The sequence below is a fragment of the Triticum urartu genome, chromosome 2A (assembly GCF_056163025.1).
Source record: "Triticum urartu cultivar PI428250 chromosome 2A, HENAU_Tu73, whole genome shotgun sequence".
Taxonomy (NCBI): Eukaryota; Viridiplantae; Streptophyta; class Magnoliopsida; order Poales; family Poaceae; genus Triticum; species Triticum urartu.
In genome coordinates, this window is record NC_141874.1 from 631705435 (window position 1) to 631717488 (window position 12054).

The 12054-nt window shown below is 48.2% G+C and overlaps 2 protein-coding genes across 4 annotated transcripts; both read right to left on the reverse strand.

Moving 5' to 3' along the window:
* Positions 1 to 2040: 2040 nt before the first annotated feature.
* On the reverse strand, positions 2041 to 5068 carry LOC125539301 (protein HOTHEAD). 2 transcript variants are annotated; one of them, XM_048702725.2, is made up of 5 exons: positions 4500 to 5068; positions 3728 to 4375; positions 3190 to 3608; positions 2528 to 3093; positions 2041 to 2328 (listed from the first exon to the last, which is right to left on the reverse strand). In XM_048702725.2, exons 1-5 carry the CDS (start codon positions 4789 to 4791, stop codon positions 2262 to 2264), a joined length of 1992 nt encoding a protein of 663 aa, XP_048558682.2. In that variant the 5' UTR covers positions 4792 to 5068; the 3' UTR covers positions 2041 to 2261. The 2 variants fall into 2 exon arrangements, with proteins under 2 accessions (XP_048558682.2, XP_048558681.2); XM_048702724.2 differs by having other exon boundaries at positions 3728 to 4378.
* Positions 5069 to 5204: 136 nt separating this feature from the next.
* On the reverse strand, positions 5205 to 11127 carry LOC125539300 (SPX domain-containing membrane protein OsI_17046). 2 transcript variants are annotated; one of them, XM_048702723.2, is made up of 12 exons: positions 10933 to 11127; positions 10665 to 10836; positions 8862 to 8936; positions 8662 to 8782; positions 8197 to 8508; positions 7989 to 8096; positions 7445 to 7899; positions 6988 to 7304; positions 6623 to 6795; positions 6124 to 6314; positions 5824 to 5957; positions 5205 to 5720 (listed from the first exon to the last, which is right to left on the reverse strand). In XM_048702723.2, exons 3-12 carry the CDS (start codon positions 8912 to 8914, stop codon positions 5482 to 5484), a joined length of 2103 nt encoding a protein of 700 aa, XP_048558680.1. In that variant the 5' UTR covers positions 8915 to 8936; positions 10665 to 10836; positions 10933 to 11127; the 3' UTR covers positions 5205 to 5481. The 2 variants fall into 2 exon arrangements, with proteins under 2 accessions (XP_048558680.1, XP_048558678.1); XM_048702721.2 differs by having other exon boundaries at positions 10665 to 10842.
* Between the last annotated feature and the right edge of the window lie 927 nt (positions 11128 to 12054).

Below are 12054 nucleotides of genomic sequence, written 5' to 3' on the forward strand. Positions count from 1 at the left end.
AACTCATGTTTATGGCTAGGAAACTTAACAATCTTTGATTCAACGAGCTAGTCAAGTAGAGGCATACTAGTGACATACTGTTTGTCTATGTATTCACACATGTATTATGTTTCCGGTTAATACAATTCTAGCATGAATAATAAACATTTATCATGATATAAGGAAATAAATAATAACTTTATTATTGTCTGTAGGACATATTTCCTTCAACAATGCCTGTCTTCAGGTGCCCCGCATGGCAGTTAGGACTCCATTGCATAGGGATCAAATATTCAAACTATTATGTCCACTTCACGGTGACATTTGTATGTAATTTTGGTTAACTCCATCTCCTTCGATTTTTTAGAACCTGGAAACACCAACTCCTTCGACTCCTCAAAATTTGCATCATGAACACCGCCAGCTTTTCATTCTCAACTTTGTGGAGTTAGGCCGTTTGGCCCGGCTTTGCCGGTGGAGTTGGCAGAGCCGAGAGCTGGAGTGTTGTCATACATGCCCTCAATTGCCACGATTAGTTCTTGTTAGCGATCACATGCGTGTTTCCATGATCGCGCACATGACCACGTCTGACCGGTGATCGCCTACCAGCATGTTCCCCCAATCACCTATGCCGTCACCGACACCCTAACTGATTAATTGATTACGTAGCTAATCCCCTGCTGACTGCCCTGCTCAATTCATCCATTCCGACGTTCGTCTGTAGGACATGAGGTCAGATTATTGATTTTTCCAACCCTATCAGTTTATTGGTTTAACACTACCTTTACTATTTTAGCATTAATATTTGATATATCTTAAAATATTGTATGAAATAACATATCTTTCAAGTTATATCAATTTCTCATATTTTAGGACACATTTTGCTTTTAACCCCAGAATTCCAAATTTCTGGAGCCGGCCTTGGTAGCTTCAAATTCGTCAAGGGGATTCCATAGGTGGAGTCCTCCTGCTCGCTTTGATGATTTCTTGCTGCAGTGAAAATCTTTCTGGTGCGGTGCGGGTGGTTCTCATCGACGGCAGTTCTTTGGAGTTAAGGGTATTGTTTTTTCCATGTTCAAGGCCCTTGGTGTAAAAGTACATTTGTACCATGCTTATCGGTAAAAAAGCAGTACTCGTTTTTTTAAAGGACATGACACCAATCCAACTAGCTATAGCTTCTCTTATCTCCACTATTTCTTTCGCTAGAACATTGTCTCCACTGTTGGGAACCACGAAAAGGTTCTTGTCGTCACAAAGAAGCTGCAATATCTGTTTCTTTCAGCATTTCGGCGTGCTGTTTTCTCCTGCACCTCCCGGCTGATGCCCCGTGTTCTTCCCTTTTTCTTACAGAAGATTAGCAGTGAGCAACAAATATGCAGACATTCAGTAAGATACCATATTACCTTTCACATGCGGGAACACAAGCAAGGAGGCAATCTGATCAATTTACAGAGATCAAAGACCATTGCATCACTCACCAGTGCCACACTGCAGTGAGAGGCTAAGCTCTCAACACCCATGCTCACAATCTCTGAACCTTAAGCTATTCCCAGTTACAGGGCAACTCTCCTTTGGCAGAGCGCTGAATGGGGCTACATGGCCTCACACGCTCCCTGCCAATAAAGAGGAGCCCTGAAACTGGACTGCTTAATTAGACATCTCACTACTGAATCTTGATTGTTCAGAACAGCTGCTTCCTTCTTCTTCTTCTTCCTCCTCCTCCTTGCCTTGACCTTGCTGCCTCCCTCTCTGCCGCATCACGGGATTTATAGGGGGCAGAAATCCAGCTGGGAAGGCATATACGTGCTAGATTTTCAAAGGGTTTTAAACCATGGATATCCTCTTGGCATCCAACATCTCCCTTTCCCTTTTACGTTCTTGGTTGTGCCCTCTAAAAAGCTCAGTCCCCACTAGGGATTCTTCTTTCATTTTCGAGACCCATCTTTGGGGGTTGGAGTTGACACTTTGCAAGGCAAAATTTACTGATGATTGTTTTTCTTTGGTCAGAAAACTGAGAAGAGATGGGTGACTAGAATAATAACCCTATTTGGCCAAAAGTAATTCAGTAGCAAATGTTTCTGGATAAGGTTTTTTCTTAAATAGTACAGTACAAATTTAATTTTTCTTCAGACAATACAGATTTCGTGTTGATAACGGTACAAACGAACACGCGCTTCCAATAATGACGCGCAACTCATTCCAATTGAATTCTAGTCCGTGACCATAGTTCACATACTGCAGTTACAAATGCATAATGTGCCTGCCAATCTTCATCGAGTGGACTACAGTTTTCTCCTCCTTAATCCTTCAGCGTGCACTCTCTCGTCTCGCAGCTTAACCCCCATATACCTGTCAAGTTACAGACATGATCATTATTTTTTATTAAGAGAGAAAGAGAGATCGACAGGATCCGACCAAAAAATGCAACCATTGAGACCGAATCAGTACCCACTATAGGAGCCTAGGCCCTTGGCTAAAAAGTGCTATACATTTAGGGATGGTCACCCAAAATGACAAGTACCCCAAAGGAGCAAAAATGGGCCATTACCTGCCGAGCATCATCACGGTGGCCTGCGGGTTGGTTCCCGGCGAGGCGTTGAACGTGGAGCCGTCGATGACGCGCAGCGCGTCGACGCCGAGCACCCGGTACTCGGCGTCCACGACCCTGCCGACCTGGCAGCCGCCGTGGTAGTGCCAGATGGTCATCACGGTGTCCTTGCAGAACTGCTCCAGCGACTTGGAGTCGTTGTCGTGCCGCGGCAGCAGGTTCACGGGGAACTCCGCCGTGATGTTGAGCAGCTCCTCCATGGAGAAGTAGGGGTACGTGAAGTTCTCGAAGGATTTGGACTGGATGACGCGCTCGATGAGCGTCAACCCCTCCACGCAGCGCCGGAGGTCCTCCGGGTGCGAGAAGTAGTTGAACGTCACCGCCGGGTTGTCGTCCGGGTTGAGGTTCCGCAGCTCCAGGTGGCCCGTGGACGCCGGCCCAAGGACCTTCTCCAGGATGAAGCCGCCGCGGAACACCGAGTCGTCGAGCTGGCTCATCGCGTCCGCCGCGCGCGCGATCGCCCCCGGCGTGCGCTGCTTCGGGGGCACCGTGGCCAGCTGCCCAGTCTGCAGGAACAAGAGCACGCGGGGATCACAGATGTTCTGTTCCGCTGATCATTTGGCAAGTTGTGACAATGTCACTTGCAATGTGTACGTACGTACCTGGGGAGAGAACATGCCGAAGTTGCGGGGCGGCCGGCGGTTGCCACCAGAGCCCTGGTGGCGCGGGTTGGCCCAGTTGGAGCCGCTGGCGCCCTCGATGTAGCTGCCGAACTGGGTGATGCCGACGACCTGGATGAGGGAGACCTCGACGGGGGAAGGCGACGGCACGAAGATGGCGTTCATGGGGTTGTCGGCCATGCCCTGGCCGACCGCCGACTGGTTCAGCACGAGGGTGATGTTGAAGGAGCGCAGGTGGTCCGCGGGGCCGACGCCGCTGAGCATCAGCAGCTGCGGGCTGCCCAAGGCGCCCGCCGAGAGGATGATCTCGTTGCGGCGGCCGGTGTTGAGGTAGGCCTTGTGCATCCGCCCTCTGGAGTCGTGGAACACCACGCCGTGCGCCACCGGCCGTGCCCGGCGTCCTGGCGCGAAACAAGCGCGGGTGACGAAATGTCAGTTCGGTCGGCACGCAAAAATGCCGCGTGCATGCATGTCGCCTGGCCGTAAACACAAAACGAACTTCGACTGATAGAGCTCTGACCTCCGACGTTGAAGAGGATCTTGGCCACTCTGGCCCGGAGCAGCAGGTCGATGCCCTCGGGGCGCGCGTACCGCAGCAGGTCGGCGGCCGTGTGGCGCCGCCCCTCGTCGTCGAATATGGAGCCGCCGACCTTGGTCCCGTCGATGTGGTCGAACGTGAAGCCGTTGTCCGGCGCGACGCCGACCTCCATGAGCCCCCTCTGCAGCGCGCCCTGCCAGGGGCCGAGCTCCGGGTGGAACGCCACCACGTCCTCCACCCACCGGTACGCCGCCTTGGCCGCCTCGAGGTCCCACCCGACGTCCATCACGTACTCGTCGCTGGCGCGCGTGTAGAACCCGGCGTTGATGCAGCTGCCGCCGCCCAGCACCCGCGGGCGCGAGTTGATGACGCCGTCCTCGGACACGAAGCGCTGCGCCGGCGACCCCGGGGACGTGTCCGCGAGCGTGGCCGTGAAGTGGGTCATGTTCTCCACCCGCTGGTCGCCGTAGGGCGACCCGCCGCGCTCCAGCAGGAGCACGCGGAAGCGCTGCGACAGCGTGGCGGCGAGCGGGCACCCCGCCGTGCCGCCGCCCACGATGATGTAGTCGTAGTACGACACCGCCGGCGCCCGCGTCGCGTCCCGGGCGAACGTGTAGTCCACGGCTCGCGCTGCTTTTGTTTCACGCCATGCACACGCTCATCAATCAGTAACACAATGGCACAATGCCACAATGCATGATGGACACGGAGAACCAAACGGAGCTCGATCGAAGTGAGAAAGCTAAGCAGTCACCTTGTGGCGAGCAGCATAGGATCACGAAGAAGCCTACGCAGATGGCCGCCAGTGCTCTCGCGAACGGCTGGTCGGAAGCCATGGCGAGTACGTACGTGCCAAGATGCAAGCCGACCGCGACGACGTCGGAGCGAGAGTGCGGTGGTGGAGCTTGGTTCTTGTGTGACCAGCCCGTGGGATACCATGCGCCCTTTATATCGCCGTGCTCCGGTAAACCGCCCGACGACCCGGCATGCACACATGCGACCACATCCCACGGTACGTGTGCTGCGGTACATGCCACAGCGAGCATGCCATGAGCGTGGTAAAGAAGCGGTAGGAAAAGGACTTAACCACCGGAACGACCAGTGAGCTCATCTCCGTGGCCGTGCGGAGCGGCCGTGTCAAAGGCGACGCGCCCTCTTCCCTGTTTGGTCGCGACCTACCGCCGGGCCGGAGCGAGTCAGCGTGTGAGGATTTGGCATGGCCCAGCTAAACGGTTGACGCATGCCCATCTGGCGCGCTCGAAACGGCCCGGCCCAGCGAGGTTTCTTTAACACGCCCCAGCGCCTGCATTTGGCGCCCCGCGTGGAGTTAGATCATCTACTCCGGGAGCCGGGCGTTGGGAGCTCAGTATTAAAGCCTCAGGATTGCTTAGAAATACCTTGTCACTTTAAATTTGTCAGTGTGCGCCAGAAATCATATCCATGCTGCATTTCCCACACACACACTAAATGCATCTGAATTCGCAAGTTCAGGGATACAAATTTAAAAAAAAGAACTTAATTTACATCTGTTTGATGCATGTACGACTGCACTACGACGCCTTTTTCTTACATGGACGTGCAACAGAGCAACATTTACACAGTTTATTGAAGTTGATGAAGTCTACAAACAAATATCGCCACTATTTGAACATCCCAAGCCCAATGTGGGCGGGAACCATTTTCACTGCCTGTACATTCTTCAGAGAGTAGAAAAGGTCGTACTGTACTGGTCAGCCTCAGTAGAGGGTGTTGTATGTGCAGAACGTCGCGACGATGGAGAGGATGGTGATTACCAGAGGCGGCAGCAGGGTGACGTTGAGGAGCATGTCCGTGCCTAAGTAGCCCGCCGCGGTGATCGTCGCGTCCGCGACCACACGGGCCAGCGTCCCGGCCTCCGTTGAGAGGAGGCCGCCATTGTAGGTCCCTCGTGACAGCCTCGACGACATGACCCGCGAAAGCAGGGACAGGTTTACTCCTGCATTTCGTGAGCAATGGAGAGGTTGTTTACGGTTGTTTCAGATATAATCTCACGTGTGCCGCTGAGCTGAATGATTATGAGATTGTTATGCTGTACGTACCTTCAAGCACCTCTGCGAATACGAATGTGATGAGAGCCGAAGAGACGTACTGTGGAATGGAGTAGTGAGGTGTGTAACGGAAGCTCATGATAATGCCAATCAGAACCATGATTTCAGATGCCACCAGAATTTGCCTGCGAAAGAAAGATGTTTGACAATGTGAGAGCAATAGCACATTTCATTTGTATTCGCATTGCATGGTTCAAAGGAGGCGAGAACAGCAATATGACCAGTACAATACTTTTAGAAAGCAGAAGGATTTCATATATACAACTGGTATGCCTTGTTAAGAATAGTTACCTGTCCTCAAACCAATTTGTAACGTAGCTCCCAACGATGGCATTTACTGGAAGAACAGTCAACCCAAGAATCGCTAAAAAGATGGCCACGGCGCTTGTATCCCAGTTAAAATAGTATGTGGTGACGACACTTGATTCGGAGAGCAAAATTTCCATCGCATACTTGAGCATAAAGTATATCAATAGTTGTACCTGAGAAATCACCATTCATATAAAGTTATTAAAGGAAAATACACAAGACAGTAGTTTCAGTAGATAAACTAAACCTAAACATTAACATATAGTTTTAGTAGTGAGGTATGGTGTCTTTTTAATTGTTTGTCGATGCCAACTTACCTTCTACTAGTAATTAGAATAAAATTATTTTTAACAAGACACCATACCTCACGTCATGGAGTTCAGAATTTTTTGTATGAATGAAACTATGGAGATAATGTGTTTCCTTTTTGGCATGCTTGAGTTCAGGGAAAACAAAAAGAGCAGTTAGGCGAAAAACAAACCTTCACAGAGGGTGTCAGCAATTTATATGCTGAAGCAAAGGATGTTGCTGGCTCATGGGAACTTTTAGCATCTTCATCATCATTATCCTCCGAATTATCATCCAGCCTCTCTTCTGAACCTATAAGCAGAGGTTGTGCTAGACCTTCCTCCAAATTAGCACTTTCTTGATGGCCTATTTTCACAGGTAAACTTCGTGTTAGAACAATTTCTGACGATGTTACATAATGCCAGTGGCGGAGCACACACTGTTATCGTACAAGGATGAATTCCAGCGTAGTTTATGTTTTCAAACAGAACATTTTGTTCTTCCAAAAGATATAACATTTTGCACTAGCAAAGCTACTACTGTGGGCTGAGAGCTTACCAGATTCAGAAGGCTGCGGTGTTCTGGCTGCAGCCTCGGCCGCAGCCTTAGCGAAGTGTTCCGGCTCTTTGAATGAAAACCACAGCCACACCAAGTAAAGAAGCCAAGCAATGGACATGACCCATCCAGGCAATGTGCTCTGGTTAAAAGTCAGCGAGTATATCGTAAATTTTGTCTGAAGAAAACCAGCAAGGCCAGGGCCACATGCCATTCCAAGAGCACTGGCACTGACGAACCCTGCAGAGGCTTGTAGCCTGATCTTGAGAGGCACACAGTCACTGATATACCGACGGTTCACAGCTCTTGCGGAACCCAACCTGTTGTCAATATGACAAAGGGAGCTACTTCAGAAAATCTCAAATCACAAAAAATAATGACATGTGATCTGATCGAGAAACAAAAAAGAATGAATTCATAACGGGTAAGTTTTTCAATGTGAGAAAAAAAATCTGCATACCCGCATAGTATACGGCCAATCAGGAGAACTGTCAGGGAGTTCAGGTCATATGCCAATGCATACAGCAGGTTCCCAGAGAAAAGCATAATGCTGCTGAATACTAGAGGTCTGAAGTATGACCTATTCGACCAGGCACTAAAATAAACCGAAGAGAACACCTGCGCGACCGCCATCGATCCAATGATTATGCCACAAACTGTCGCGGCAGCTCCAAGGCTCACTGAGTAGTCGTCTGCGGTCGGGACAATGATATATGTGTTCACCATGTAAAGAAATGTGTTCACTAGGTTAAGCATCAGGGACATGAAATGGTAGCTCTCATCATCGACATTATCCTCTGATCCACTGGGTGTGTCGTCTTGGACGATAAGTGCGTGTTGTCCCAAGTATTGCATAAAACTCGTTGCGTGTGTGAGTTTCTGTACGGCATGGTTTACCTGGTCTATGATAGGGTCCTGAATATTGGAGAAAAGAATACCATCACACTTTCAGAACCGCAGAGCAAATAGAACTGAAAGAGAGTGGAACCGTCGAAATACATTACCTGCAGTACAACTGATGGGTTATCATATATGGATAAAAAGCTTCCTCGATGCTCATGTTCCAGATATGCAAGGTTGCGTGATAAAGCACCTGCAACGGCTACAATTCCCTGTATCGATAGAAGCGCATGATAACTTACAGAAATGCTGATTAGCTGCTGGAAAAGAAGAAGAAAAACCTGTTGCCAATGTAAGATGCCAGAAAATTACCACTTGCTTAAAGACTTGCTGAAGCTGTGAATAAGGATGGTTTGAACGAGTGGTGACATAATAATCTGTAAACTTATAGCCAAACCGCTTATCGAATTTCTTCAGTATCTTCCTTAGACCGGTAGCATTCATGTCAACAAAGCGGAGAAGCTTTACAAGATCTCTTCCAACATCTCTGTAATCCTCACGAAGTTGGAAAACTCTTGATGTATCAACCTGTTGCATAATAGCAGCACGCTGTGCTCCCAATTCCTCAATCCTTCTAGAGAGGTGACCTTGTTGTTGCAGCAGAAAGAGCACGATCCTTTCAATCTGAATTTAGTAACACCAAAGAACTTTAGCTAATTGCAATGTATGCTATTTCAAGACACTAAGCTCGTGGTGTAGGATACGATAGACCAAATGAACAAGTAGCTTGAAAATTTGTACGTATGATTATTTCAAGAGAAATCACTCTCTGCATACCTGATCATCAAGAATCCTCGAGAACTCCTTAAGAACTTGCTCGCAATCTTTGCCACCAATTTGGGTCTGTTGAACGTATTGCTTTAACAATTTCTTCATCAATTTGTAATTAATATAGTACCTAACAACAGAAAGATAAAATGACTCATAAGATAACAGGAAATTTGTTAGAGTTGTGAAGGACTTGAAGACAGACATACCCTTTCCATTCTTCTACTTGATCTGCCATCAACTTCTTCCCAAAGTTCACCATCTTGCTGTTTCAGTACCAGAATCTAAAACAGAGGATAAATCATTAGATGATATGGCACATAAAAAAAAACCATCACAAAGGCAGTATGAATTAGACAGCAATTGTATTAAATAAGCACGTCTAGGGAATTGTTTTTCGAATTTTTCATATTTAGTAAATTAATTCACTTGTTGCTATCAAATGGATCATTGACTTGCAGTCTAACGTAGGAAAGAGGGAAAGATAGCGATGTACAACTAAGACGTAGCCGCCCCCTAAATAAGGAATACAGTGATTTAGCCAATAAACAGTGTGCATTCACACGATTCAGCATTATAATCAAATAAAAACTAGATAGAAGTTATTTAGCACACTCTACCCGTTTCCCTGTTTATACAAAGTAAATTTAGGGAACCGTCCACTCCATAAGAGATTCGTCATTCACCATAACAATTTTGTCATTCACCACCCAAGGGTCAATTCACGGCACACGGTGAGTACTTTTAACAGTAGGTCTCAAGGAGAACAAAGCTTCTGCAGAAAAAAAAAGGTGAACAAATAACTGAGGAAAAAAACTACTACTACATGTTAGGAGGATTGCAGAGGTTAATTGTGGTGTCGAGAATGATCCATGAGTCACTAGAGGGGTAACTTTTAGTCTGCTGTAGCATTCAGTCATAAACGTGCTAAATATCTGTCGCATGACTTATCACTGATTGCACCTACATCAAGCCAGTATTAAGTATTAACAGAGCGCAATTGGACAAAATTAATCTATGGTCCTAAGTTGGGACGGATCTGCCAGGGATAATATTAACACCTCAACATCGGCAGCCATCGATTGGTTGCCGGATGAGAAAACTAATCTCCAAGGTTGATACGCCAGGTAGCAACAAAACCCAGAACCTGCATGTGTCGTGGCGACAAAAATGACGGGCCTCCTTGGTCAGAGGAGCTCATTTGTTGGGATACGGAATCAATCATGGGGCACCCAGAGTACTTCAATAACTTCTCTTTCACCTTGTCTTTGTAAGAAGTCTTATTCTATTTTACTCTTAAAGTAAAATACAGAGTCCTTTCACTTGTCCATTTGTCTTGCAGTGGTTGTTTTTTGGACGAAATCTTGCAGCGGTTGTTGAAGCAGGGCCGGGAAGGTCAAAATTGCTGTCTTCCTTACGTTATTACCTTGTGTTATAAGCTTGTTGGTGCAATGAAAGTTGAAGTTCACCATGATGGGAAGGGAGAAAGTAAATCTTCTTGAGGACCGAACGGTCGACTCAAAGAAAACCATGGAATGTACAGGATGAACTTGGATGAGCACACATATATCCATCAAATCTTTCATCCAAAGTTGTATGCATCAAACTAGTTTGATCCCCCACCTCCTACTTCGCCGGAAAGGAAAAACATCTGGCTCTCTTGTTAGGAGCATGGAGTACCGACTACCAACCAAAAGGAAGAATAATAATTGGAGAAGCAACATGCACCTAAGCCGCACCTAGACACAAACACATGCACCTAGCAACTGGACCGATCTACTTTCACTGGAGACTTGTCTGCAGATATCCTAACGAACTCACATGTTGGATGAGACGACCGGACAGTGCACAATAATGAAATCTAAGGATCTATGGGGAAGCAAGAGAAACAGCACTTGTGAGGTGGAATGAAGCATTATGCAATGCCAAAATTCCGTGTAAAAAAAAACACGGCGCTCTGTAAAAAAAATGTCGCAGAGTTATACGCAGGCAAACTCAGAGAAGGAACTCACCTTGACCCAAGCTTAAGCACGACCAATGGCCAAGGGAGCAGGCGAATTCGAAGCTCGGTCGATCCCTGGTTCTCCTTCTTGGTTTTCTTTCTCTGCGGGCAACTCTGAATTCTCCCCGGGTAGTTAGATGAACATCAGCAAACCTGGCCGAACCGCCGCAACGCAGCCGTTCCTGCAGCTAGCACCGGCGAATCAGTTTACGGCCAAAGCATTAACAGAATCGATCAGCCACGCAGGGTGTGCAGAGATTGGATAGCTAGTTGCTCACACATATGGACGACGCTCAGCGCGCGGGGACAGGCAGCCAGGCAGTGTGCTCGACAGGAAGCGTGCGATGATGGCTCCAGGTGCGCGGGGGAGGGGACGGGACGGGAGAGGGAGAGAGACGAGAGGTGTGGGGCGGCCCAGGGGTTATATATAGGAGCAGCACGCGGCGTGGGAGGAGAAGAGAAGAAGACGGCAGATTGGATTGGGAGGGGAGGGAGGGAGAGGAGGGGGGCGGAAGCGCGAGGCGTCTCCGGGTTGTGGCGGAGACGGCGCTGCCACTTTGGCTGCTGACCAGCCTGCGCTCCGCGTGTTGCGGCTGCGGACGTCGAGGATCACATCTGGACTCTCCGTTGTGGCCAGGATTTACCCGCTTTCGTTCTCTTTTCTTTCCTCGCTTCTTTTTCCGGCAATCCGAGCGGCCGGCACGATTCATCCGAACCCACCGTCCATCGCGACGGGTTCAATCCAACGGCGGATGTTCTCCCTATATATTTTCTTCTTGGCCGAGTTTTTTGTTTGTTTGCGGGGTCTCTTGGCCGAGTTATATATAATTGATTTGCATCTTTACTATCTGTCGCGCCTACGTGATGACTGCCGTACCCATTACCTGCCACGCCGTTCGATCGACGCATACTGAAATGATCTATGGGTCCCATCTTTTTCTTACAAAAGAGTATTAATGTCAAGATGGTACACAGCACAGTATTGTGTATCCACACACAAAGATCTCCCTTAACCATAGGGAAAAGGCAACTTAAGATGATTTATGAGTACATTACATAAATTGCTTAGAGACGAGGAGTTAAAATGAAGACAAAGTTCTGAAGAAAGAAAAAAAATGAGACCAACCCAAGAGCTAAACCCTCTTGGTTTTTTTATAGAAGAAACTCCGCGAGCACCGTGCGTCCGAGCCGGGACTTGAACTCAGGTGGGCTGGCAGCTACCCCAGCTGCCCAGCCAACAGGTCGATGCCCCGTCCTCTAAAGAAAGAAATTTGAAAGGTGGGAGGGGTGGAAATAGGTATTTTCAACTAAAAGCTAGTGGTAGGAAAAAGAAGAATCTCATCTCATCTTTGATGAATGATGGAGATCTCATCATTGTTAAACTTGAATTAGTGGCTGAT

Excerpts from the sequence above, each read along its gene's own strand:
- LOC125539301 (XM_048702724.2), bottom strand. The coding sequence starts at position 4,791 with ATGCTCGCTGTGGCATGTACCGCAGCACACGTACCGTGGGATGTGGTC. Across the intron at positions 3,094-3,189 it reads TCGGCATGTTCTCTCCCCAG|ACTGGGCAGCTGGCCACGGT; the intron begins GTACGTACGTAC and ends TTGTTCCTGCAG. Across the intron at positions 2,329-2,527 it reads ACCGTGATGATGCTCGGCAG|GTATATGGGGGTTAAGCTGC; the intron begins GTAATGGCCCAT and ends GTAACTTGACAG.
- LOC125539300 (XM_048702723.2), bottom strand. The coding sequence starts at position 8,914 with ATGGTGAACTTTGGGAAGAAGTTGATGGCAGATCAAGTAGAAGAATGG. Across the intron at positions 6,796-6,987 it reads ACCGCAGCCTTCTGAATCTG|GCCATCAAGAAAGTGCTAAT; the intron begins GTAAGCTCTCAG and ends CTGTGAAAATAG. Across the intron at positions 5,958-6,123 it reads ACAAATTGGTTTGAGGACAG|GCAAATTCTGGTGGCATCTG; the intron begins GTAACTATTCTT and ends TTTCTTTCGCAG.